Raw genomic sequence first — 27,742 nt, 5'->3', positions numbered from 1 at the left:
TCCTGTAAGGGACCCAGTTCTAGTATAAACTGCAGTGCGGGGAACTGAAACCACGCCCCTTTGTGTTGATTGGTTGTTTCAACAGTAGAACTGGCAAATAAGAAATGACCCATGTCATTATTAGGGGCTAATTTTTTATTTCTCTCTGCGGGCGCCGGTGTCCTCGGTGCCGGGCGGAGGCGGACATGTTGACGTGGTCCCACAAAACGAACGCCGGTTCGGCTCCCTATCAGTTGCACTGTGAATTTAGAACGAATTTAGCGACATCTCAAACGAACGTCACTCCGGTGTGTCTGTACCGGCAAACTTTATTTATTGAGACAGTAAATTAGAAGAGGGGCGCCATTTTCTTGTAGCCTAGAGATAATCAGAGCGGAGATGACAGAGCGGTGGTCATGTGATCTGAACTCCCAGAATACTCTGCAGCCAATGCGTTTCACCTGATGTGAGATGCTTCTAGGAGCGGCTGATAACCGGAGCTTCTCATGATCCAGGTGACACATTTACCGTTATCGTTCCCACCGATCCCAGCGGCCGCTCCGACTCCTGGATGAACACTAGAGGTGTCGCCCATAGCAACCAACCACATCGCTGCTTTCATTATCTGACAGTTGAGAGGTGGTTGCTATGGGCAACGGCATTTTGTACTTCTCACTGGTTGTCATGGCCGGAGTACCAGCCCATGGCAACCAATAAGATTGCTGCTTTCACTTTCTAGCGGGCCTTGGTTGGATATGATTGGCTGCTTTGACTAACAGCACTTTTTGTTGTTTTTCCCTAAATCCGTGGGTGAGGTAATGGATGGGCAAGAGAAATGAGGCCCTCACTGAGACGCGGCCAGATGCAGTGATTGGAGTGATGTGTAATACCTCACACAACCTGATCACATGGGTGGCGCTGTTTTTAGGCGAAAGCAGCCATGTTTTTCTTATCCTGGATAACCCCTGTGAATAAAATATCCGTCATATACGCTAATATGTTTTTTATACCATCTTATATATCGCAGATGCCAATATCTCGCCGTCTGTGACTACTCTAGTGATGGATTGGTTTTAGGTGGCGTCACTGGTTGATTTCATTGGGGTCATTAAAGTCTATGGGAGCACTTCCTGACTGTGCTCATATACATCAGCATCCCCTTCTGACTGGAGTCCAGCATACAGGTGCCTGCCCTCATAGTGGGGACATCCCCTCAGATACTTTCCTTACCACTCATTCCACCTAAAATAAATAAATTGCCATTCATTCCATTGGGAGTCGTAGGACCATGTGGAGTAAGATGTGACGCGTCACTTTACTATGAGGTTCCATAGAAATCAGTGGGCGTTCCAGTACCTGCTATTTCTTCATACTAGTCATCTTTACTGTCTTCTCCATCTAATTCCTCCTCTTTTACCTGTCTGTCATCATATATCTGTTCCTTTCATTGTTTTTTTTTCTCTTCTTTTGTTCGTATTCTACATGTGCCATGTCATCATCTTCTTGTTTATTGTCGTCTTCTTCTTCTTCTTCTTCTTCTTCTTCTTCTTCTTCTTCATACTTCCTTCATTGTTTTCTTCATCATCTTCTTGTTTATTATCTTCTTTTTCAACTTCATCTTCTTTTTGTTTACTGCCTTCTTCCGCCTCCTCCTCTTCATTTTCCTCTTGTTTGATGTCTTCTTTCTCTTGTTCATTGTCCTTGTCCTTTTTCTTCATATTCATGTTCAGTGTTCCCCTTCTCCTCCTCCTTCTTTTTTTTGTTTATTGTCTGTTCTCCTCCTTATTTTCTTGTTGTCTTCTTCCTTCCCCTCTTCATCTTCTTGTTAAATGTCTTCCTCCTCCTCTTCATCTTGTTCTAGTTCAGTGTCCTCCATCCTCTCCTCTTCTTCTTCATCTTCTTGTTAATTGTCTTCCTCATCTTCTTGTTAATTGTCTTCCTCCTCCTCTTCATCTTGTTCTAGTTCAGTGTCCTCCATCCTCTCCTCTTCTTCCTTATCTTCTTGTTCATTGTCTTCTTCCTTCTCTTTTTCTTCTTATCCTTGTTCAGTGTCCTCCTTCTCCTCTTCATCTTTTTTGTATATTGTCCGTTCTCCTCTTTATCTTCTTGTTGTCTTCTTCCTTCCCCTCTTCATCTTCTTGTTCATTGTCTTCCTCGTCCTCTTCATCTTGTTCTTGTTCATTGTCTTCCTCCTCTTCTTCATCTTCCTCTTGTTCAGTGTCCTCCTTTCCCTCTTCTTCTTCATCTTCTTGTTTGTCGTCTTCTTCGTCTTCTTCATCTTCTTCTTCGTCTTCATCATCATCATCATCTTCCCCTTGTTAATTGTGTTCTCTCTCTTCATTATCTTTTTACTGATTGTCTGTTCTCCTCTTTATCTTCTTGTTGTCTTCTTCCTTCCCTTCTTCATCTTCTTGTTTATGGTCTTCTTCCTTCTCTTTTTCTTCTTATCCTTGTTCAGTGTCCTTCATCATCTTCATCTTTTTTGTATATTGTCTGTTCTCCTCTTTATCTTCTTGTTCGTTGTCGTCTTTCCTTTTTTCTTCTCCTTTCCTTCTCTCTTCCTCCCTCTCTTTGTCTTCCTCCCTCTCTTTGTCTTCCTCCTTTTCCTTTCTCCTGTGTATTTATATCTGCACATTCATTGTCTTTCTGCTGTTCTCTTTGCTTGTTGTCGTTTTGTTGCTCCGCTTCCTATTCATTGGCCCAGATTCCTCTAATTCTTAGACAGTCCATCTCCGCCGGTAGTCAAATGCCAAGCGTTCGGGTTTGACGGGGTCGCTCCTCACTAGTCATGATATGTGAGATAGTTGTTTGGATTAGCCCAGGATCATTTGTAATAGTAAATATTCCCTACTGTCGTCCTCTATATCTTCCTTTTCATTGTCTTCCTCTCCTTCTGCTTGTTTCCATTCTCTGCTCCTCTTGTTCGTAGTTTTTTTCTTCTTGTACGCTTTATTGTTGCGGTACACATCACAGGTGGCCTCATTGTTGTTCCATACTCCTCTCTGATCCCTGTGTTTTTTTTATTACAGTCCCGGCATTCTCTCTCCATGATCGGCGTTCACCGCAGGAGCCTGAACCCTATGTACGAGCGATCAGCTGAGGATGAAGGCGGGCAATGATGAGATGACTAAGAGGATACTGAACGTCACCCTGGAGATCATCTACCTGCTGACCGGAGAGGTGAGGGATTCTGGGAAGCTCTCAGTACATCTCTCAGTACATTTGTCTTATTGTCTCCTTATTTCTTTCTCATCCATTAGGATTATGGACCTGTGAAGACGTCCATTCGTTCTGTGACCCCCTGTGTATCTAGAGGGCAAAGAAAGACGCGGAACCCCACAGCTGTACCTCCACCTCCTCACCCATCAACGCAAGAGGGACACCAGGAGAAGAAGATCCTCGGCCTCACCAACAAGATCATCGAGCTGCTGACCGGAGAGGTGAGGGATAGGAGAATGAAATGGCACATGACATATCTCTTGTGGCTCAAAAGTTATTAGAAAGTTTATAACCACTCCCACAGCTCTGTGCTCAGCACCATGGACAGCTCTACTAAATACAGATCTGTAGGGGCTGGATCCAGTCCTTATGATTAGTGTTAGAGGATCTCTCAAAATGTTCAGGTTCAGCATTTGATTCCCCCCAGCTGGAGAAGTTTGATGTCGCCCTAGGGCTGCCAGTAAACAGTGTTTTTCAGGACTCCCTAGGGCTGCATCCAACTTCTTCAGCTGGAGGGAATCAAATGCCGAACCCCAACATTTTGACAGATGTGCTCAACACTAGTTGTTAACTTTAGTAGCAAATCCCCATAGAAAACCTCTCCTGCTCTGGACAGTTCCTGACATGAACAGAGGTGGCAGCACTGAGAGAATACACCACTTCCTGCAGGACATACAGCAGCTGATAACTATGGGAAGACTAGAGATTTTTAATTAGAAATAAATAATAAATCTCTATAACTTTCTGACACCAGTTGATTTGAAAGAAAAAGAGTTTCGCCGGAGTTCCCCTTTAAAATCAGAATTGGGACCTAAAATGTTTACCCAATAAGGCCACACCCCTTTTTTAATTATGCCACACCCCTTCCCGGTGGAAAAGTGTCTAAATCTCTCAATAAATGTGGCGCAGGCTATATGGGATTCTGGTGCATTTGCATCTCTAAATCTGCCCCATGTGACAGGACGATAAGCGCCTCACTGTATATCTCAGGTTTCTCTCCGGTGTCAGGACGTCGCCGTCTATCTCTCTGTGGAGGAGTGGGAATATTTAGAAGAGCAAAAGGATCTGTATGAAAACATCTTGATGGAGACTCAGCAGCCGCTGCCATCCCCAGGTAAGTGATATCACCGGACACACATGATAAATCCTCTATATACTGTGTACTCCATCTCTGTGTCTCCTACAGATGACTCCAGTAATAAGAACCCACCAGAGCCATGTCCCAGTCCAGACGATCTGCAGGAGTCCTCAGAGGAGAGTGACGGTACCCAGCAGGATGATCAGGTAGATGGGGATGAGGATGATTAGACAGCCATAGTGTCCTAGTCCTTGTCTATTTGTTCTATAAGGGCCTCTACAGAGGATTGAGGGCTGATGCCCGAAGTCATTGTCTGTAGCAGTGGGCCGGGGGTGGCATCACTTCTATTGTCAGTGCAGGAGAAGCGATCAGTCATGTAGCCGGTCACTTGGGGTCCCAACCTGACGACAGCCCACTGGGTACTGCTCCGTGTGCGGCAAGGGGTCATCTCTAACCCTGACAGGTTACCCCCTTAGATCTCACTGTCAGAAGCAATGCAGTCACAGAAACCAATGGTTAACGTGGCAGTCAGTGGCCTAACAGAGGCTTCCAGGTCTGCCATTAATATTGGCTTATTAGGTCACATCCTGTCTGACAGGCCATAATGCTGTGGAATATTATACGCTGCAAAGCATCATACTAGTGATCTAATGATTGCATGAAATCACATACAGTATAATAATGTTTTACAAGGAAAAAAATCTTTCCTCCCCCTCCAAAAAATAATTTGTTTTCCACTTTAAAAAAGTCAAATATGATTAAAAAAAATAGCAGCCGACAGCTACAGATGGACAATACGCATCATGGAGCATCACAGAGGCCTGGTTATTAAAGGGTTAACGTCTCAACTATGTGATTTCGAGGCTCTTGTAGAAAAGACTCAGTGTGTTGATCAGGGGTGGGGAATCTTGGCTCTCCGGCTGTTGCAAAACTACAATTCCCATCATGCCTAGACGGTTCGAAGGTTCCCCATCCCCGGTATAGATTGTGACATGTACTTTGCGTCGTTTAGGATGGAAGCTTAAAAATTATCAAGGTTGAAGTCATGGAGACAGATGATTTAGAAGAGGAGGAGTGTAAGGAGGAGACGTCTGCAGGTATCAGTCCTGGTGAGCGATGACCTCTAACCGTGTACACTCCATAAAGACCAGTGTGCTATTATGGTAACCATTGGGTGCAGGTGGGCATACTGTCACCCACTGACTATTACTGAGAAGATAGCAGCAGTATGTGAAATAGCCTGACCACCTCTGACAGACCTCTACAGCAGGATGTAAAGGGTCACTGCACTCACACAGACTTTGCATAAATCAATAGAACAAGCAAAGATAAGAAACTTTGTAATATATCTTAATAGAGAAAAATGCCTCCTTCTTCACTTCCTTCAGGTTTCTTCCTTTAAACTCATCGTTCACAGCTAAAAATCTCAAGACAAGATGGAGTATCAACTTTCAGTGCAAAGGGGTTACAGGTGCCCAGTTTTCTGCTTCAGAGGGTGTCCTATAGAGATAAAGGGGAGCACAATTTTCTCCCGTGTGTGTATGGAGACATCATAGCAGCTAGTCTCCTGCTTCTGAGGGCGTCCTATAGAGATATAGCGGAGCAGGATCTTCTCCTATGTGTGTATGGAGACATCATAGCAGCTAGTCTCCTGCTTCTGAGAGTGTAATATACAGATATAGGGGAACAGGATCTTCTCCTATGTGTGTATGGAGACATCATAGCAGCTAGTCTCCTGCTTCTGAGAGTGTAATATACAGATATAGGGGAGCAGGATCTTCTCCTATGTGTGTATGGAGACATCATAGCAGCAAGTCACCTGCTTCTTAGAGTGTAATATACAGATATAGGGAAGCAGGATCTTCTATCATAGCAGCTAGTCACCTGCTTCTGAAGGCGTCCTATAGAGATATAGGGGAGCAGAATCTTCTCCTATGTGTGTATGGAGACATCATAGCAGCTAGTCTCCTGCTTCTGAGTGTAATATACAGATATAGGGGAGCAGGATCTTCTCCTATGTGTGTATGGAGACATCATAGCAGCAAGTCACCTGCTTCTTAGAGTGTAATATAAAGATATAGGGAAGCAGGATCTTCTATCATAGCAGCTAGTCACCTGCTTCTGAAGGCGTCCTATAGAGATATAGGGGAGCAGGATCTTCTCCTATGTGTGTATGGAGACATCATAGCAGCAAGTCACCTGCTTCTTAGAGTGTAATATACAGATATAGGGAAGCAGGATCTTCTATCATAGCAGCTAGTCACCTGCTTCGGAGGGCGTCCTATAGAGATATAGGGGAACACACTTTCCTATATGTGTATGGAGACATCATAGCGGCTAGTCTCCTCCTTCTGAGAGTGTAACATACAGCTATAGGAAGCAGGATACCATTTTCTGTGTATACAGTGTATGGGAGACATCATAGCAGCTAGTCTCCTGCTTCTCTTGGTGTAATATACAGATATAGGGGAGCAGGATCTTCTCCTATCTGTATATAGAGACATCATAGCAGCTAGTCTCCTGCTTCTCAGGGTGTCCTCTAGAGATATAGGGGAGCAGGATCCCATCTTCTGTGTATGCGGTGTATGGAAGACGTCATAGCAGCTAGTCTACAACCAGTAGCACAGGGAGAACTGAAAATTAGGGTGAATTTGATGATCCCATATACAAGATATAGAATGGACAGAAATGGCATGCTGCTCGTCCTAGTGATCATACAAATACATGACCCACAGATCCTTAGGGGGTCTATATTCACTCTACAGAGGTCACACTACACTCACACATAGCTGAGAGGGCGTTAAATGTGACACACGTGTAAGAAAAGACAAAAATTCTAAAATCCACAACCATTCTGTAATAATGACCTGAAAGCCTGTGTGTGACATGAGCATGTGTGTCTGCCTCACGCAGAGGGATCCAGGAAAAGAAATGCTTCAGATAGATGTCCCAGACCGGACCATGTGCAGGAGTCGGAGGAAAGTGACAGCTCCCCGCCGGATCACCAGGTAGATGGCGGGCAGGGTCATCCATCTTTTGCCACTGCACTTTTAAGGCCACGACACGATATTGAGGAGGAAGCAAGTGCCCACCTGTTAGCTCAGTGCCCGCTTCACGCTCGGGGTCTGTGCTATTACACACAAAAAATTTGGGGGTAATAAAGACCCAATGGTGTGGTTATATAGATTTGTAATTTACTTCTATTAAAAAAAAATTCAAGTCTTCCCATACTTATTAGCTGCTGTATGTCATGCAAAAAAAATGTTTTATTTTCAGTCTGACACAGTGCTTTCTGCTGACATCTCTGGCCAAGACAGGAACTCTGTCTCGGTTTTCTATGAATCCCCATAGAAAACCTCTCCTGCTCTGGACATTTCCTGACATGGACAGAGGTGGCGGCAGAGAGCGCTGTGTCAGACTGAAAATAAAACAACATTTCCTGCAGGACACACAGCAGTTGATAAGTATGGGAAGACTTGAGATTTTTTAATAGAAGTAAATAACAAATCTATATAACTTTCTCATATCAGTTGATTGGAAAGAAAAAGATTTTTGCTGGATAATCCCTTTAAAACTAACTTATTCCCCATCCACAGTATAGAGCAGTGATTTTCAACCAGTGTGCCGTGGCACACTAGTGTGCCGCGACACATGGTCGGGTGTGCCGCGGGGAAAGTTCCCCAAACTATGGTGCCCCTGTGAAACAGGAGAAAACAATGGGGGAGAGAAACCTGGGGATGGGGGAGAAACAAGGGAGAGAAGCAGGGGGGAGAGAAACATGGGGATGGGGGAGAGAAACAGTGGAGAGAAGTTTGGTGGAGAGAAGCACAGGAAGGAAGCATGGAGGAGAGAAGTACAGGAGAGAAGCAGGGGGGAGAAGTTTGGTGGAGAGAAGCACAGGAAAGAAGCACGGTGGAAAGAAGCACAGGAAAGAAGCATGGGGGAGAGAAGTACAGGAGAGAAGCAGGGGGAGAAGTATGGTGGAGAGAAGCACAGGAGAGGAGTGGGGGGAGAAGTATGGTGGAGAGAAGCAGGGGGGAGAAGTATGGTGGAGAGAAGCACAGGAGAGAAGCAGGGGGGAGAAGTATGGTGGAGAGAAGCACAGGAGAGAAGCAGGGGGGAGAAGTATGGTGGAGAGAAGCACAGGAGAGAAGCAGGGGAGAGAAGTATGGTGGAGAGAAGCACAGGAGAGAAGCAGGGGGGAGAAGTATGGTGGAGAGAAGCACAAGAGAGAAGCAGGGGGGAGAAGTATGGTGGAGAGAAGTATGGTGGAGAGAAGCATGGTGGAGAGAAGCATGGTGGAGAGAAGCATGGTGGAGAGAAGCATGGTGGAGAGAAGCATGGTGGAGAGAAGCATGGTGGAGAGAAGCATGGTGGAGAGAAGCATGGTGGAGAGAAGCATGGTGGAGAGAAGCACAGGAGAGAAGCACAGGGGGGAGAAGAAAACAGGCCCAGGTTTCACACTGAGTGAGTATAAATACATTTAGAATCTATATTATTAACTATATGTATAATATGTACTGTTTTAGTGTCATTTTTTGCCATTTTGGTTGGTGGTGTGCCCCGGGATTTTTTAAGTATAAAAAGTGTGCCGCGGCTCAAAAAAGGTTGAAAATCACTGGTATAGAGGACAAGAGATTGCAGGGGGTCCGACCTCTGTCCCCCCGCCCCCGACAATCTCCATATCCCTGTCCCGTTTTGAATAAAACCACAGGTATGGCACATTACCCGTGGCTCTATTCATTCTATATGGCACATGACCCACGGCTCTATTCATTCTCTATGGCTTGTAACCTGCGGCTCTATTCATTCTCTATGGCATGTGACCCGTGGCTCTATTCATTCTCTATGGCACGTGACCCGCGACTCTATTCATTCTCTATGGCTCGTGACCCGTGGCTCTATTCATTCTCTATGGCACGTGACCCGCGGCTTTATTCATTCTCTATGGCACGTGACCCGTGGCTCTATTCATTATCTATGGCACATGACCCGCAGCTCTATTCATTCTCTATGGCATGTGACCTCCGGCTCTATTCATTCTCTATGGCTTGTGACCCGTGGCTCTATTCATCCTCTATTCCACGTGACCCGTGGCTCTATTCATCCTCTATTCCACGTGACCCGTGGCTCTATTCATTCTCTATGGCACGTGACCCGCGGCTCTATTCATTCTCTATGGCTCGTGACCCGTGGCTCTATTCATTCTCTATGGCTCGTGACCCGTGGCTCTATTCATTCTCTATGGCACGTGACCCGTGGCTCTATTCATTCTCTATGGCACGTGACCCGCGGCTCTATTCATTCTTTATGGCACGTGACCCGCGGCTCTATTCATTCTCTATGGCACGTGACCAGCGGCTCTATTCATTCTCTATGGCACGTGACCCGCAGCTCTATTCATTCTCTATGGAACTGTCGGAAAGAGCAGAGTACTGTACTCAGTTTTCTCTGGCGGCTCCAAAGAGAATGAATAGAGTCGGGGGTCACATGCCTTACCCGCAGCTGTATTAAAAACAAAGAAGCCGAGGGTCGATTTGGAGATCGCCGGGGCTGTACAGAGGCACAAGTTAGTTTAAAGTTGGAATACCCCTTTAATCTCTTTGCTGTATTTAGGATGGAAGCTTAAAAGTTATCAAAGTTGAAGTAGAGGAAGCGGAGCTGTGGGGGGACGAGCCGTATCATCACGAGAACCGGACACAGATCAGCCCAGGTAAGTGATGTCCTCCAAATACAGACCAATACAGCTAGTGTAGGCAGATACAGGGGCCGCCTTTGCCTCCTCTGATTGGACTTTAGCTTATTGTATTACCTCTTTTAATTGTTCCTTTCTACCTGAAAATTCCTGGAATCCTTTCTTTTGGTTTGGTCATGTGATCTCATGGCGACCCCACCTATAAATTACACGTGTTTTTGTGCGCTGAATGGGGGGTCACCATCTCAGGCAGCAGAACCTCCTGTGTGATGAAAGCTGCATGGCCTGTTCCACACAAGCTCTCCGCAGGGGGGGGGGGGGGGAGACAAAAACTCCTTTCACAGTTACCGATGATGATAACTATAGACATATAGGGGGAGATTTATCAAAGGGTGTAAAATTTAGACTTGTGCAAACTGCCCACAGCAACCAATCACAGCTCAGCTTCCAGGTTTTCTGGTGAATGGAAAGAGGAGCTGTGATTGGTTGCTGTGGCCAGCTTGCACCAGTCTAAATTTTACACCCTTTAAATCTCCCCCATAGAGTTCATCCTGTTTCTAGCAGCCCATGTGATGCTGTGCTGATGCATCATGGGATTGACAGCAGATTTGAAAGCACACATGACCCAGTAATGAAATGTATGGATGAAACAGGAGTACCTTTATACGGACTTACTTCCCTTTGTCTCTCTTGCAGGTCCGGCCTCATCCAATATGGATAACTTATTCTCATGCACTGAATGTGGTAAATGTTTTACCCATAAATCAAAGCTCAGCCGGCACAAGAGAACTCACACGGGGGAAACTCCCTTCTCATGTACTGACTGCGGGAAGAGCTTCAAACATAAAACCTCTCTCGTCGACCACCAGAGAATCCACACCGGAGAGAAGCCATTTGCTTGTTCCTATTGCGGACAGAAATTTGCCCACCGGTCCATTGTTATTGACCACGAGAGGACTCACACGGGCTTCAAGCCCTTCTCCTGCTCCTTTTGTGGCCAGAGCTTCACCATGAGGTCCACCTACGTCAACCACCTGAGGATCCACACAGGGGAGAAGCCATTTTCCTGCTCGGATTGCGGTAAATGTTTTACTCAGAAATCTGCACTTGACAAACATCGGTTCCTCCACACCGGAGAGCGGCCGTTCTCCTGTACCAAGTGCGGGAAGAGTTTTTCGAGGAGGTCGCTTCTTGTAGAACACGAGAGGACTCACACCGGGGAGCGGCCATTTTCCTGTACCGAATGCGGTAAATGCTTTGCCCACAAGTCCACCCTTTCTGCGCATAAGATAAGTCACTCAGGGCTGAAGAGGTTCTCCTGTTCTCAGTGCCACAAGTCCTTCACCACCAAGAAAGGGCTGGTAAGACACTGGCAGATCCACGCCGGGGAGAAGTAACACCAGGGCCCTGAATACGGCAAGGACTGGAATCAGGATTGGAAGCCAAGGAACCGGATCTTTTCCAGCTTTTCTAAAACTGAGCAGGTTGTTTCCTCTACAGGCAGCAATGTCCTTACTTTGGAACCTTCTGGTCCAAAAGTCCAGGCCACCAGCCAAATGGATTCTTGGTTCTGGTCTAGGTCATTGCAGAAATTACAACTCCTGTCAGTTAGATTGTGGAGATTAGTAACACCTTTCTTTTCGGTGGCTTAAAGGGGTTATCCAGGGTTAGAAAAAGCACAGCTACTTTCTTGCAAAAACAGCACCACCCTTGTCCTCAGGGTGTGTGTGGAATTACAGTTCAGCGTCATTTACTTCAATGGAACTGAGCAGCAGACCCCACACCCGATTAGAGGACAGGAGCGGTGCTGTTACTGAAAGAATGTGGCCATGTTTTTTTAAGCCAAGACAACCCCTTTAAAGGGGTTATCCAGTGCCACTTTCCTCCAGAGACAGCACCATCTCCTTTTAGGGTCCATTTACACAGAAAGATTATCTGCCAAAGATTCAAAGCCAAAGTCAGGAATGGATTTGAAAAGAGGAAAAATCTCAGTCTTTCCTTTATGAACTGATCTCTGTTTATAGTCTTTTTCTGGCTTTGGCTTCAAATCTTTGGCAGATAATCTTCCTGTGTAATTGGACCCTTATGGGGCATTTACACAGACCGATTTATCTGACAGATTTTTAAAGCCAAAGCCAGGAATGGATTTGAAAAAGGAAAAATTTGTCTTTCCTTTATGACATGTTCTCTGTTTATAGACTGTTTCGGGCTTTGGCTTAAAAAATCTGTCAGATAAATCTGTCTGTGTAAACGCACCAACAAGCAATAATTTAAATACCTGCAAAAAACCTGATCTGTTAAACTAGCAATTGCTCGTTCATCGCTAGTCTTTTAACATGAGCCAGTGCTAGGCCCTTATCTGTACGTTCCTATACAGTAGAAGACTGGACCTATGCATCTCCAAGGGAGGATTTCTGGGATATTTTAAAACCCAAACAAAACACAGCATCCATAGGCCCCTGCTTTCTGGACAGCCTCCTGGCATTGAGAGCCCCCCTCACAACGATGACTGGAGTTTGTTAATTTGGCACAGTGCTGTACGAGGACTACGTAGTGGGTAACGATGAGCAGAGAAGTCTGATATGATGCTTTGGAGGTCCCTTAGGCTGACATACCGGCCAAATCAATGGCCAATTCATCTGGCTGCTTATCGTCTCCTACAGATTTCCCTTAAAGGGGTTATCCAGCATTAGAAAAACATGGCCGCTTACTTCCAGGGACAACACGACTCCAGTTCAGGTGTGGTTTGCAATTAAAGGGGTAGTGTGTCACTCACTTTTTTATGTATTTATTTTTTTAAATCTAGCACAACATGAGAAAGTTATATAACTTTATGTGGTGCTAGATTTAAACAAAAGTCAGCGCCGCACTGCCCCTTTAAGCTCCATTTACACCATTGGAACGGAGTTGCAAATCCTGCACCCAAACTGTAGACAACAGTGGTTCTGTCTCTGGAAGAAAGTGGCCATGTTTTCCTAACACTGGACAACCCCTTTAATATATCCTTGCGGTGCTCAGTCATCGCTGATATCCACTATGCAACACCTGATACTCAGGACATGGATTGTATCCTGCTGTTCCTATAGGTAACATTGTGACTCTCGGTGAGACGCCTTGGAAGCCATTTTTGCCTTCTCAGTTTGGGGATGTATTATGTATATGATTGTATTAAATGTATATCTATAGAAGAGAAATGGTGTTCATTCATTTTGGGTTTTTTTCTTTCTATGAGGTCGGCCATATTTGAAGGACATACATTCTTCCTGTGTTATCCGCCCTCAATCAGTATAATACAACAGTATCTGGCAATGACGCCAATTTATTAGAGCTCCCGGAATGCAGTATAAGATCCAGAGATCCATTTTATATGCGTTACTTTACACAGCCTGGTTAGTTAGATCCAGATCTCAAAAGAGAAACATGGCTGGTCAGATGGATCCAGATCTTTATAAAGAAACATGGCCGGTCAGATGGATCCAGATCTCTGTAGAGAAACATGGCCGGTCAGATGGATCCAGATCTCTATAGAGAAACATGGCCGGTCAGATGGATCCAGATCTCTGTAGAGAAACATGGCCGGTCAGATGGATCCAGATCTCTGTGGAGAAACATGGCCGGTCAGATGGATCCAGATCTCTATAGAGAAACATGGCCGGTCAGATGGATCCAGATCTCTGTGGAGAAACATGGCCGGTCAGATGGATCCAGATCTCTGTGGAGAAACATGGCCGGTCAGATGGATCCAGATCTCTGTGGAGAAACATGGCCGGTCAGATGGATCCAGATCTCTGTGGAGAAACATGGCCGGTCAGATGGATCCAATCTCTCCAGAGAAACATGGCCGGTCAGATGGATCCAGATCTCTATAGAGGAACATGGCCGGTCAGATGGATCCAGATCTCTATAGAGGAACATGGCCGGTCAGATGGATCCAGATCTCTATAGAGAAACATGGTCGGTCAGAGGGATCCAGATCTCTATAGAGAAACATGGCCGGTCAGATGGATCCAGATCTCTATAGAGGAACATGGCCGGTCAGATGGATCCAGATCTCTATAGAGGAACATGGCCGGTCAGATGGATCCAGATCTCTATAGAGGAACATGGCCGGTCAGATGGATCCAGATCTCTATAGAGGAACATGGCCGGTCAGATGGATCCAGATCTTTATAGAGAAACATGGCCGGTCAAATGGATCCAGATCTCTATAGAGGAACATGGCCGGTCAGATGTGGACCATGCTCCTTGGCTCCCCTGTAGACAGACGGTTGTTCAGTAGGACCTACCTAATATTGTGGCTGCCTGAGTTCCTCCTGTCATTGTAGCTTATTCCCAATGAGGTCTGTTTCCCCTTAGGAGACGTCACTGGGACCACACAGCACCTATAGTCACAGATTGGCTCTGGGGATGTGATTGTGGGTTTTCCTTGCTTCTCTGGCCTTCTTGTTCCTGCATTAATCCTATAGACATCTCTGGGAAGGGGTGAGGCCCTCTACACTGCAAAGGAGAACTGAGAAATCTAAAACTTGGAGGGTGATGGGATCCTTAAAGGGGTTATCCAGCGCTACAAAAACATGGCCACTTCCCCCTACGGTTGTCTCCAGTTTGGGTGCAGGTTTTGAAACTCAGTTCCATTAAAGTAAATGGAGCTTAATTGCAAACCGCACCTGAACTGGAGACAACAGTAGGGGAAAAGCGGCCATGTTTTTGTAGCGCTGGATAACCCCTGTAAAAAGAAGTTATCCTTACCCGCTGCACCCTCTGCTCGCTGACAGCCCCATCTCCAGTTTTTTCCTGTTTCGTCACAACCTAGCAGAAGCCTAGCCGCTTAGTCTGTGACTACACAGGGGTCCTGCTTCAGTTACTGACCGGGACAGACAGGGGACCAGGAACACTGCGCTTCTTTATTATGTACCCATATTTTACACTTTCTTGGAGTTCCCCTTTAATCCCCGGAGTGTAGTCGGCCATTGAGTACAATTGGGTCATTTTATGCTATATACATGTTTGGGCTCAGACCCTAAAGTGCAGCTAACCAGGCTTTAGGGTCCGCCTCAAAACAACCTGCAATACTCACCTGCCCCGATCCCTCTGCTGCCATTCTCCTGTCTCCAATCCCCTGGGCGATCTGTAATACAATGGGCAGATGTATGTAGAGTTCCCCCACAGCAGTGCCACTAACACACACCACCTCCACATTATAGCAGTGGCGTTTACATTTTAGCTCGCCAGCTGTTTGAAAACTACAACTCCCAGCATGCCACGGCAGCCTAGGTTTGCCACAGGTTGGAAACCGCAGCATTACAGCAGGCAAAGATTAACTTCCTGTGGATTGGCTGAGAAGAGTCATGTGACATCGGTCGGCATCTTCATTGCCGATCAGTAGAGCCCGCTCTGCACTGACTCCATGTAAGCGGCTGTCATTCGGCCATGTTGGTGTAGTCCGGTAAAATAAACCCGAGCTTTCCTCCATGTTTCTTTACTATAGTAATACTGTCCTCCACACAGCGATACCCCAGCGATATTACTCTGTTCAGCTCACCGATATATTCGCTTAGTTGTAGTAAAAGCCGAATATGAGGAGACGGCCGCCATTTTCCTGTAGTCTGACAGACGGTAGTGCAGTGCTGAGCGTAGAGCGACCGTCACGTGACTACAATTCCCAGCTCCCCTTGCGTGTATCGTTTGATAGTTCTAGGAGCTGCCCCCACTGAGTGCTTCCTGGGGTAATTACCTACTACAACCACCATTATCCTCATAGGACACAATTACATGGGAAATTATCATGTAAAATGTATGTGCAGCTAGTGCACCATAGAGATGCAGCATTTATCTGTGGATGAATCTGTCACAGGATTGTAGTCACCATTCATTTTAACTGAGCGATCGACCGACTGCCACCTGGCACAAAAACTGGAAAGTGACCGCATTGTATGTATATTAATTTGGCGTTTATTGTTATGTTTCAGTTTCGCCATCGTCCCCGCGGAGGTCTGATCATGGACCTCTCCATGACTGATCAGCAGAGGATGAAGATGGACAGCGATGAGGTGACCCAGAAGATACTGAGCGTAACCCTGGAGATCATCTACCTGCTGACCGGAGAGGTGAGAGGACATCATGTGATCATCAGGAAGTCATGTGACATCACTTAGCACATGGGGGATGACAAGGAATTGGGTCACATGACATCACTTATCACATGATGGATGACAACGATTTGGGTCACATGACATCACTTATCACATGGGGGATGACAAGGAATTGGGTCACATGACATCACTTATCACATGATGGATGACAAGGAATTAGGTCACATTACATCACTTATCATTAATAAAGCAGGCAGGGTGATTGGTGAGATGGTTGATTCGAGGATTCTATAGATAAAACAGGGATGTGGCTGGAGAGGTGGCGGGTTATGGGAGTTTTGTCTCATAACATCAGTAAGAAGACTTGTTCAGCGCCGAATCTTTATCTTAACTTATGTCTTCTTAGGATTATGGCCCCTTGAAGAAGTCCAACTCGAGACCCACAGTAACGCCCCCATCTCACTCAGAGAGAAACCATAAGAAGAAGATCCTAGACCTGACCACCAAGATCATCCAGCTGCTGTCCGGAGAGGTGAGGACGGGGTCACTATACACAGACAGGGACAAGATATGATCACCAGCAGAATAGTGAGCGCAGCTCTGGAGTATAATACAGGATGTAACTCAGGATCAGTAATGTAATGTATGTACACAGTGACCCGCCAGCAGAAAAGTGAGCGCAGCTCTGGAGTATAATACAGGATGTAACTCAGGATCAGTAATGTAATGTATGTACACAGTGACCCCACCAGCTGAATAGTGAGTGCAGCTCTGGGGTATAATACAGGATGTAACTCAGGATCAGTACAGGATCAGTAATGTATTGTATGTACACAGTGATCCCACCAGCAGAATAGTGAGTGCAGCTCTGCAGTATAATACAGGATGTAACTCAGGATCAGTACAGGATCAGTAATGCATGAACACAGTGACCCCACCAGCAGAATAGTAAGTGCAGCTCTGGAGTATAATCCAGGATGTAACTCAGGATCAGTAATGTAATGTATGCACACAGTGACCCCACCAGCAGAATAGTGAGTGCAGCTCTGGAGTATAATACAGGATGTAACTCAGGATCAGTAATGTAATGTATGTACACAGTGACCCCTCCAGCAGAATAGTGAGTGCAGCTCTGGAGTATAATACAGGATGTAACTCAGGATCAGTACAGGATCAGTAATGTATGTACACAGTGACCCCACCAGCAGAATAGTGAGTGCAGCTCTGGAGTATAATACAGGATGTAACTCAGGATCAGTAATGTAATGTATGTACACAGTGACCCCACCAGCAGAACAGTGAGTGCAGCTCTGGAGTATAATACATAATGTAACTCAGGATCAGTACAGGATCAGTAATGTAATGTATGTACACAGTGACCCCACCAGCAGAATAGTGAGTGCAGCTCTGGAGTATAAGAAAGGATGTAACTCAGGATCAGTAATGTATGTACACAGTGACCCCACCAGCAGAATAGTGAGTGCAGCTCTGGAGTATAATACAGGATGTAACTAAGGTTTAGTACAGGATCAGTAATATAATGTATGTACACAGTGACTCCACCAGCAGAATAGTGAATGCAGCTCTGGAGTATAACAGGATGTAACTCAGGATCAGTACATGAGTAAACTGATGTATCGGCCTCTCAATGTCTGGTCGGATATTAGAATCTCAGTGTATATCTTAGGTTTCTCTCCGGTGTCAAGACATCGCTGTTTATCTCTCTGTGGGGGAGTGGGAATATTTAGAAGGACACAAGGATCTGTATAGGGACGTAAGGATAGAGACTCAGCAGCCGCTGCCATCACCAGGTAAATGAGCTCACCGGATACACATATGCCCTGATGATCCTCTATATACAGTGTACTCCATCTCGGCCTGTGTCTCCTACAGATGACTCCAGTAATAAAAACCCACCAGAGCCATATCCCAGCCCAGACGATCTGCAGGATTCTCCTGAGGAAAGTCACAGCGCCCTACAGGATGATCAGGTAGATTGGGATTGTGATGTATTGCTCAGTGGTCTGATCATTCAGCTATAACCCCATGTAAAACGAAAATTATAGATGAAGGTGAAGAGACTAAGGTGTTAAAGTGTCACTGTTGTTATGCAAAACTTTTGACATGTCATAGAGACATAAAACAGAAAGTGCAACAGCAACCTGCAGGTGCAAGGGAGGAGTATGTACGGTAAGCACTTGCACCTGCAGGTTGCTGTTGCACTTTTTGTTTTATGTCTCTGACATGTCCAAAGTTTTGCAAAACGGCAGTGACACTTTACCGCTTCTCTATGATATATATACAATCCGTCTTACATTGCTATATATAGGCTGAAAGCTTAAAAGTCATCAAAAAAGAAGTTGTAGAGACAAAGATGTGGGGGGATGAGCCGTGTGAGGAGAAGACCACTTCATATATGTATCCAGGTGAGTGGTGACCTCTGTATACAGATAGTAGGGATGGGATCTGGTGGGGCCAAAGATTTATGGACACCTGCCTGTGCGTCCCCTGCAGATAGCTCCAGTAAGAGAGACACATCAGAGAGATGTCCCAGTCCAGATGACGTGCAGGAGTGTACAGAGGAAAGTCCCAGCATCCTACAGGATTATCTGGTAAACTGGGATCAGGATGATTTCATCAAATTATTGATCTGGGGAAAAATTCTTACCTTGAGAAAGTTGATAACCCATACAATGCTTAGTGCGGGATCCACAGGGGCGGGGCCTGACATGCACCACCCCCTCGGACCAAGCAGCAGGCATTTTATTTTTCACAATATTCCAAGATATAGCTGAAGGCTTGTCATTTGGGGGGAAAGTTATGTTTTTCAGGGATACACATCCATTGAGAATAAGAACAGAAATTTTACATGTTTTCTATGAGTTATTTTTACATTATTTTCCAAACTATATACTGAGTGGTGTAGCACTAGTATATGCCTTGTTATGAATAAAGAGGTAACGCCTTGTTAAACTCCTTTGATGCCACAGTCACTATTGACCATGCCATCCAAGGGGTCAGTAGTATCACCAATCCTGTGCAGTGCAGCAGGGGTTCAGCTGTGTGTTACAGCTGACACACTTAATTTTGGATTCATATGTCACGTGACCTACCTATACATCAAGGTACAAAGCTTTGACATTCAGTTACGCTATTTTGCAGTAGAGTAAAGTAGAGACTATAGAAGGAGATGAAAAGACAGTAAGCGCCTCCTGTATGAGATGTAATCTGTAGTCTGTGCGACTCTTCTCTATTTAGGATGGAAGTTTAAGGGTCATCAAAGAAGAAGATGTAGAACTGGATGTGTGGAGGGATGAGCCGTGCGAGGAGGAGACCACTGCATATGTATATCCAGGCGAGTGGTGACCTCTATATACAGACAGTAGGGATGGGACCTGGTGGGACCAAAGATTTATGGACACTTGCCTCCTATATACAATGTATTTAGCTGCTGTGTGTGTCCCCTGCAGAAGGCTCCAGTAAGAGAGACATGTCAGAGAGATGTCCCAGTCCAGATGATGTGCAGGAGTGTACAGAGGAAAGTCCCAGCATCCTTCAGGATTATCAGGTAGATGGGCATCAGGATGATTTCAACGAATTATTGATCTGTGGAAAAATTCTTACCTTAAAAAACTGATAACCTATATAATGCTCATTGCAGGGTCCGCAGGGGTGGGGCATCACATGCTCCACCCCCTCGGACCAAGCGGCAGGCATTTTTTTAACAATATTCCTAAAGCCTTAACATCGACAGGTGCCAAATACAAAGTAGTTATATCTATTTCTACAGATTTGCAAATTACTAATTTTGAAATCATACGACAAGTGTTCTACCTATACATCAATCTACAAAATGTTGATGTTCAGTTACACTATTTTGCAGGAAGAGGTTTAAGTAGTGACTGAGGAGTAAGCGCCTCCTGTATGGGATGTAATATGTAGTCTGTACGACTCTTCTCTATTTAGGATGGAAGTTTAAGGGTCATCAAAGAAGAAGCAATAGAGCCGGATGTGTGGAGGGATGAGCCATGCGAGGAGGAGACCACTGCATGTATGTATTCAGGTGAGTGATGGCCTCTATATACACGTTTGGGGGGATAGGGCCCTGTGGGGGCTTGGATTTCAGATCTATCTATCTATCTATCTATCTATCTATCTATATACACACAGTGTACTTTGTGCCTTCTACAGATTGGTCCAGTAAGAGTGATATATTAGAGAGATGTCCCAGTCCGGATAATGCACAGGAGTCTCCAGAGGAAAGTCACAGCGTCCTGCAGGATGATCAGGTGGGTGAGGATGAGTTCACCAAAGGCTTCTAATAGTGTGATGTTCCCCTTAAATAGGTATTCTGGAAGAAATAAATTTATATATAATATATTTATTTACAAGCCAAAAATACAGAAATGGCTGCACATCGCACCCATGGCTGACACGAAAGCTTATTTAGCTACATTTAAAACCAACATCAGAAGTTAGTATATAATTTGGCCAAACCATATTGCCTCATGTACCACGTGCAGGTCTTCTGATACACATGAGTCCCTAACCAAAAAAACATCACTGTGCCGGTCAGTGACCACAATCCCCGCAAGACGTGCACTAGCAGAGAAGGGGGGCCACGGAATGGCCCTGCAACCACATTGTCACAGGACCAGACCCTAAAGGGCCCCCCCCGAACCCCCCAGGCGCCACCCGCGGAAAAAGTGGACGCCAAGCAACACAAGTGTGAACAAGCTCTTACCTCTCTCCATTCCTCTGCAGGTAGAATGGGAGAATACTAGGAGATCCTCCGTGTTTTGCACTCCTCCTGGTGAGACCCACATGACCGCAATTAGCAGGAGACACCTGGGTGCACATGGTTTTAATCCCTCCTGTCTTTTCCCATTCTGTCTGCAGCAGCTATGGTGAGCGCAATACCTCATCCAGACTTGTGCTGTTTGGGGGTGACCTTCTCTGCCGGCGGTGCTGGCCGGGTTCTGGTGTGGTGTTTTTGGGTCTGGTCCTGTGGCATGGGGGTCGCAGGGCCATCCCATGGCCCCCGTTCCCTGGCTGTGCACGCCTGCGGGGTTGGTGGCCACTGACTGGCACGGTGTGGACTTAGTGTAGGGACCCATGTGTATCAGATACCGGCACGAGGTACATGGGGCAGTATGGCTTGATCAATTCATACACAAAATTCTGATGTGTTTTTTATTTAGCCTAGGGGCACTAGTATCAGCCATAGGTGTGAGGTGCAGCGCTCTTTCTTCCCTGAACCGTAATATATTTATTTATTATTTAACAAAATTGTATAACTTTGTAATATAACTTTATTCCAGAAAATGTATAGCTTATACAGCTCCTTTGCTGCCAACCGGTGGCTGTGTCGAACTGCAGGGCTCCCTGGTCTCAGTACAGTTTGCATGCAGTGATACTGAGCCTCCCCTGATGTCTATATAATACATGTTACCATTAGACTAGGCATTACACTGGGGGGAGCTGTCTGTGTCACTAGTACTGCAGCCTCCCCTAATGTCTATATATTACATGTTACCATTAGAATAGACATTACACTGGGGGGAGCTGTCTGTGTCACTAGTGCTGCAGCCTTCCCTGATGTCTATATATGTTGGTCCAGCTGTGGAGCTGAGATTGATGGCTTCGGCTTCTGATGTGTTCATCTCTATTCAGGATCTAAGAATTATTAAAGTAGAAGAGGTGAACATGTGGGGAGACGAGCAGTTCAAGAGGAAGAGAAAGCCTGCAGGTAAGTGCTGGGCTCCGAGTACATACACTCAGCCATGGGGGGGATGGGACCTGGTGGGAGAGGAAAGAAAGGTCACTCATACATCACCCATAGTGTTCATTTAGACATCTCAGATGATGATCAAGATATATAGCAGTTCAGCCCTGACATCGTATACAGAGTGCTCCGAAACCTGATGCTGCACTACTGACATATTCCCATGACATTGTCTCCTCTTCTGGCATATACAGTGCCTACAAGTAGTATTCAACCCCCTGCAGATTTAGCAGGTTTACACATTCAGAATTAACTTGGCATTGTGACATTTGGACTGTAGAATGTTATTTCTTTGTTTATTGTTTTTTAAAATTGTGAAAAGTTTATTCAGAGGGTCAATTATTATTCAACCCCTCAAACCACCAGAATTCTGTTTGGTTCCCCTAAAGTATTAAGAAGTAGTTCAGGCACAAAGAACAATGAGCTTCACATGTTTGGATTAATTATCTGTTTTTCCCGCCTTTTCTGACTATTTAAGACCCTCCCCAAACTTGTGAACAGCACTCATACATGGTCAACATGGGAAAGACCAAGGAGCATTCCAAGGCCATCAGAGACAAGATCGTGGAGGGTCACAAGGCTGGCAAGGGGTACAAAACCCTTTCCAAGGAGTTGGGCCTACCTGTCTCCACTGTTGGGAGCATCATCCGGAAGTGGAAGGCTTATGGAACTACTGTTAGCCTTCCACGGCCTGGACAGCCTTTGAAAGTTTCCTCCTTTTCCGAGGCCAGGCTTGTCCGAAGAGTCAAGGCTGACCCAAGGACAACAAGGAAGGAGCTCCGGGAAGATCTCATGGCAGTAGGGACATTGGTTTCAGTCAATACCATAAGTAACGTACTCCACCGCAATGGTCTCCGTTCCAGACGAGCCCGTAAGGTACCTTAACTTTCAAAGCGTCATGTCAAGGCTCGTCTACAGTTTGCTCATGATCACTTGGAGGACTCTGAGACCGACTGGTTCAAGGTTCTCTGTCTGATGAGACCAAGATCTTTGGTGCCGACCACACCCGTGACGTTTGGCGACTGGATGGCACTGCATACGACCCCAAGAATACCATCCCTACAGTCAAGCATGGTGGTGGCAGCATCATGCTGTGGGGCTGCTTCTTAGCCAAGGGGCCTGGCCATCTGGTCCGCTTCCATGGGAAGATGGATAGCACGGCCTACCTGGAGATTTTGGCCAAGAACCTCCGCTCTTCCATCAAGGATCTTAAAATGGGTCGTCATCTCATCTTCCAACAAGACAACGACCCAAAGCACACAGCCAAGAAAACCAAGGCCGGGTTCAAGAGGGAAAAAAATCAAGGTGTTGCAGTGGCCTAGTCAGTCTCCTGACCTTAACCCAATTGAAAACTTGTGGAAGGAGCTCAAGATTAAAGTCCACATGAGACACCCAAAGAACCTAGATAAGTTGGAGAAGATCTGCATGGAGGAGTGGGCCAAGATAACTCCAGAGGCCTGTGCCGGCCTGATCAGGTCTTATAAAAGACGATTATTAGCTGTAATTGCAAACAAGGGTTTTTCCACAAAATATTAAACCTAGGGGTTGAATAATAATTGACCCGCACTTTTATGTTTAAAATTTATTATAATTTAACTGAGCAACGTAACTTTTTGGTTTGTAATATTTATGCATCTTTTAGTAAATCCTGCTCTAGTTTGAAGGCTCTAACTTATTTGCAACTTATCAAACCCGCTAAATCTGCAGGGGGGTTGAATACTACTTGTAGGCACTTGTAAGTCCAGTGCAGCAGCATCATGGAGATTCACCATCTTCATCAATGGTCACTTATGTAGGATGAAGATCTTGGCGATTGGAATAAATAGAAGAGAACACTGCAGAGGAGGGTGTGATGTCATCAGAATCTCAACCTCTGTCCCTCTGATAACACTTCCTGTACTGAGCCATGGCCTGTGTTCCTTGGTTTCATGTATTAATATACATATCTGGATCTGAAGAAAAAGTGTTGTCATAGGATCACTGGAATAGACATAATATTGATATTATATGACATCATTGCCATAATCCTTCAATAAGTGCTCTGGGCAAATGTAAAAATTCATGTAGGGCAGGAGGCGGTGGAAACATAAAATCCAGGTATACTTACCCGTCCCTGCAGCACCACTGCTCACTGTCAGCCTCTGGTCTCCTGTTTCTCTTGGCTTCCTGTGTCCTCGCGATCCGGCAGGAAACATCCAGTCAGTGATTTCAGAGGTCTCCTGACTCTACCGGAGTTGGGTCGTGACCTCACGGGCTGGGGAGCTCCAGGAGACCGACAGGAAACCATGAGTAGAGGCGTGGACAAGGGGATGGGTAAGTATTCCTTGGTTGTTACCTAATTGTTATTAACCACCACCTGGTTGCCCATTTGCCTGGAGTTTGCCTTTAAGGTAATGAGATCATAGACTAAACATTTCAGGGGTTGGCTGCTTCACCCAGCAGCTATCCCACTCCTTCATACATGGGCATGCTCGTTTTAGTATTCCACTAAAACATAGCTTTTGATATGTTTCTGCTCATGGTGAGACTGACGATTCCTTCCATACTTGTTATTATCTATTCAGTCTCCTTCTCCCAGTTCTAAGCTGCTGCTTTCTGCTGAAGACACAAAAATCTGTGTGTGAGCTTTTCTCTTTGTCCCCCTCCCCTTCTGAGATGGCTGATGTAAACAAGTCCCTGGCAGGCTTTATCTGTAACATTGTAGCTTCTTTGTTATGCTGGGAGGGTTAATCACAGCGAGTATATTAGCAATTTGACCTCAGAATAACCCTCCCAGCATTACAAAGAAGCTACAATGTTGCAGATAAAGCCTGCCAGGGATTTTTTTTACATCAGCCATCTCAGAAGGAAGGGGGAGGAGGGGTAGACAGAGAAAAATGCTCACACACAGATTTTTGTGTCTTCAGCAGAGAGCAGCAGCTCAGAACTGGGGAAAGGCGACTGAATAGATAATAACAAGTATGGAAGGAATTGTTAGTCTCATCATGGGCAGCAACATATCAAAAATTATGTTTTAGTGGAATACCCCTTTAACTGAGTGTGCGTATAGTCTGAATGTCCCTGATCGTCTCTGCATCCATATTTGCTGTTGGGAGGCACCATACGCATTAGACAATTGGCTGACATAAATCCATTGATATTGCTGTCTTAAAGGGGGTGGGTCAACAGCAGGAGGGACCGCCAACAATTACAAGAATACTGGGTCCCCTGAGTTAAGTCCAGTCTAGCTGAGTATAACCATTCCTCCTTCCCGCAGGGTCACCGCCCACGGTTTATCTGAATATATTTACTTGTATCGACTGCGGCAAAGGTTTCCCCTTCATGTCGAAGCTGATCAGACACCGGAGGACTCACACGGGGGAGGCGCCCTACCCGTGTACCATCTGTGGGAAGAGCTTCAAACATAAAACCTCGCTGATCGACCACCAGAGGATCCACACCGGTGAGAAGCCGTTCGCCTGTTCTTACTGCGGTCAACGATTCGCCCACCGCTCCACCGTGCTGGACCACGAGAGGACTCACACGGGCAGCAAACCCTTCGCCTGCTCCGAGTGCAGCCAGAGCTTCACCATGAGGTCCACCTACGTCAACCACATGAGGCTGCACACGGGGGAGAAGCCCTTCGCCTGCCCTGACTGCGGCAAATGCTTTGCGCAGAAATCGGCGCACGACAAACACCGCTACCTTCACACCGGAGAGAAGCCCTTCCCCTGCACCGAGTGCGGCAAGACTTTTTCGGGGAGGTCGCTCCTGGCAGAACACGAGAGGACTCACACAGGGGAGCGTCCGTTTTCTTGTTCGGAATGCGGCAAGTCTTTCTCCCACCGGTCTACGCTCACCACGCACAAGATGACGCACACCGGGCTGAAGCTGTTCTCCTGCTCTCAGTGCGACAAATCCTTCACCACCAAAAAGGCGCTGGCGAGACACTGGCCCACCCACGGGGGGCAGAAGTAACTTTATGGGAATATGAGAAGAACTGGAAACGGGGGTCGGGCAATCTGTGGGGTATTCTCCATCCAAGAGGGAGCCTACAGCTTGGCGCCACCTGCTGGGAAGAGCTCCCGCAGCACACAGGGGAGAGGTCTGCGGAAAACCGGGCCTGGCCGCCCAATCATCCTCCTGGGACATGAAAGGCGGACCCAATCACCTAGACAATCAAGGAACCCACCTACCTCCCTCCCTTAGCTCTTCCTGGCAGTCATTCACAATCATAGAGCACTTGAATGAATCTGTACTGTAGAGGTGACCAAATATCAGGGACGTTCTAGAAGGACCAGCACCGCTATCCTAGGGCAGTGCTTCCCAGAACTACAACTCCCAGCATGCCTTGCCAGCTTTTGACCACCTATTGCTTTCCAATTGTTGCAAAACAACAACTCCTGACAAGTCCTGAGAGCCTTGGGGCCACCTGTGACCCCACAGATACTGCTGTGACTTCCTTTGGTTGGCTTGCTGGGACTTTTTTAGCAGCTAGAGAGCCACAGATTGGATATCACTGCCAGAAGTTATTAAGGGAAGGGTAACTTTGGCCCTCCGGCTGTTGCAAAACTACGATGGACAGCCAAAGTCCATGAGTCAAAGGGAATGTGTCATCTAAATTTTCCTTTTATTCTAATCTGTTTCTAATTTCTGCCTTTTTATTTATTTCACTTTTTTTTACATCGTTATGGAGGTGTCCATATTGCCTGGGCTGCTGTTAACAGCATTTAGTGACATGCTTTACAGCAAGACTCATGAACATAGACAACAGTAGACAGACTGTTTCCTTGAGATGAAAATGAAACATTACTGAGCGCGCTCTGTGGCCATTGAAAAGGTAATTCCACAGGGAGCTGCTATTGTCTCCTCTATCTACTGGTGTCACATGATGCTGCAATGCTGTACAGATCACTTTACAGCAGCCTCCTCTTATCACCACAGACACAACAGGAAGTCTCAGCCTGTTTTAGCCCCAGTGGTGAGAATGAAAACTGCAAGATATCAGGATTATTTTATAATCTAGAATAAAAATGGAAAATTAAAAAAAAATACACCAAACATTTTTTTAAAATATGTTTAACATGAAAACATTATTTATGCAAGAAGTCATTTTCTGATGACACATTCCCTTTAAATGATAAGTAGTGGCCCTCACTAGAGATGAGCGAATTTACAGTAATAAGGAAGGGAAGCACTTCGGTATCTCTGCAATCCGCTTCATTTCCCAGGACTGGATCCAGCTTTTCCCAGCACCCGGGAGGAGCGGCAGTCAGTTAAGAGGCAGCAGCTGATGAGTGTCTTGAAGAGATAACAAAGTGCTTCCCTTTGTTATTTATGTAAATTTGCTAATCTCTAGCCATCAATAAAGCAATATCACAAACAGTTTAAAAAATCTGCAAAGTATCCTCATCCATAAAACAGTTGGAGATCTATCTATCTCCATGGTTACAGACTACAAACAAATCATGTGTAGTCAGATCCAGCACTCCTGTGTTTTTCTTTTCCATCTGCCCCATCTTCTACTATCTGTAACTTATTAAGGAGTGAAGTAAGACGACTTAAGGAGGAGACTACAGTCCCAGCAGTTTGCACATGAGTCTGCGTGGTCGCTGTATACACAGAACGGAAACATATGGTCAAATACGACTGTTTGCAGAGTCGCTTTTTTCTATTGTAATGAATTGGGTTGTTGCAATCTACATATCCTTCGAAGACCACTGGGTCAGAGGGGGGCAAGGCTGGGCCTAAATAAGAGGTCCAAACCCAGCCAGATCTGTGATCTCCCAGACAGGATCTCTGCTGCCCCCCCCCCCCCCCTAATTCAGACAATCGTAAGGAGGATCATGTGACCAAAAAGATACATGTCACATCTAAAATACAAGTGCAATAAAAGTAAAATACTTTTTAAATTT

General features: G+C 45.8%; 1 protein-coding gene across 5 annotated transcripts; it reads left to right on the top strand.

Moving 5' to 3' along the window:
• The first annotated feature begins 101 nt into the window (after nt 1-101).
• On the top strand, nt 102-27,742 carry LOC138792295 (oocyte zinc finger protein XlCOF22-like). Of its 5 annotated transcripts, none has more exons than XM_069969555.1 (13): nt 15,622-15,697; nt 15,941-16,078; nt 16,470-16,595; nt 17,751-17,874; nt 17,957-18,054; nt 18,393-18,489; nt 18,578-18,675; nt 19,322-19,418; nt 19,534-19,631; nt 20,030-20,126; nt 20,255-20,352; nt 21,737-21,812; nt 25,105-27,742. In XM_069969555.1, exons 2-13 carry the CDS (start codon nt 15,971-15,973, stop codon nt 25,803-25,805), a joined length of 1,818 nt encoding a protein of 605 aa, XP_069825656.1. In that variant the 5' UTR covers nt 15,622-15,697; nt 15,941-15,970; the 3' UTR covers nt 25,806-27,742. The 5 variants fall into 5 exon arrangements, with proteins under 5 accessions (XP_069825659.1, XP_069825656.1, XP_069825655.1 ...); XM_069969554.1 differs by lacking the exon at nt 15,622-15,697 and adding an exon at nt 15,706-15,758; XM_069969557.1 differs by lacking the exons at nt 15,622-15,697; nt 25,105-27,742 and adding exons at nt 15,706-15,758; nt 22,327-22,794.

Source organism: Dendropsophus ebraccatus, chromosome 5 (assembly GCF_027789765.1).
Source record: "Dendropsophus ebraccatus isolate aDenEbr1 chromosome 5, aDenEbr1.pat, whole genome shotgun sequence".
NCBI lineage: Eukaryota > Metazoa > Chordata > Amphibia > Anura > Hylidae > Dendropsophus > Dendropsophus ebraccatus.
The sequence above is the reverse complement of the archived record's forward strand: the minus strand, read 5'-3'. Positions and strand labels throughout refer to the sequence as shown.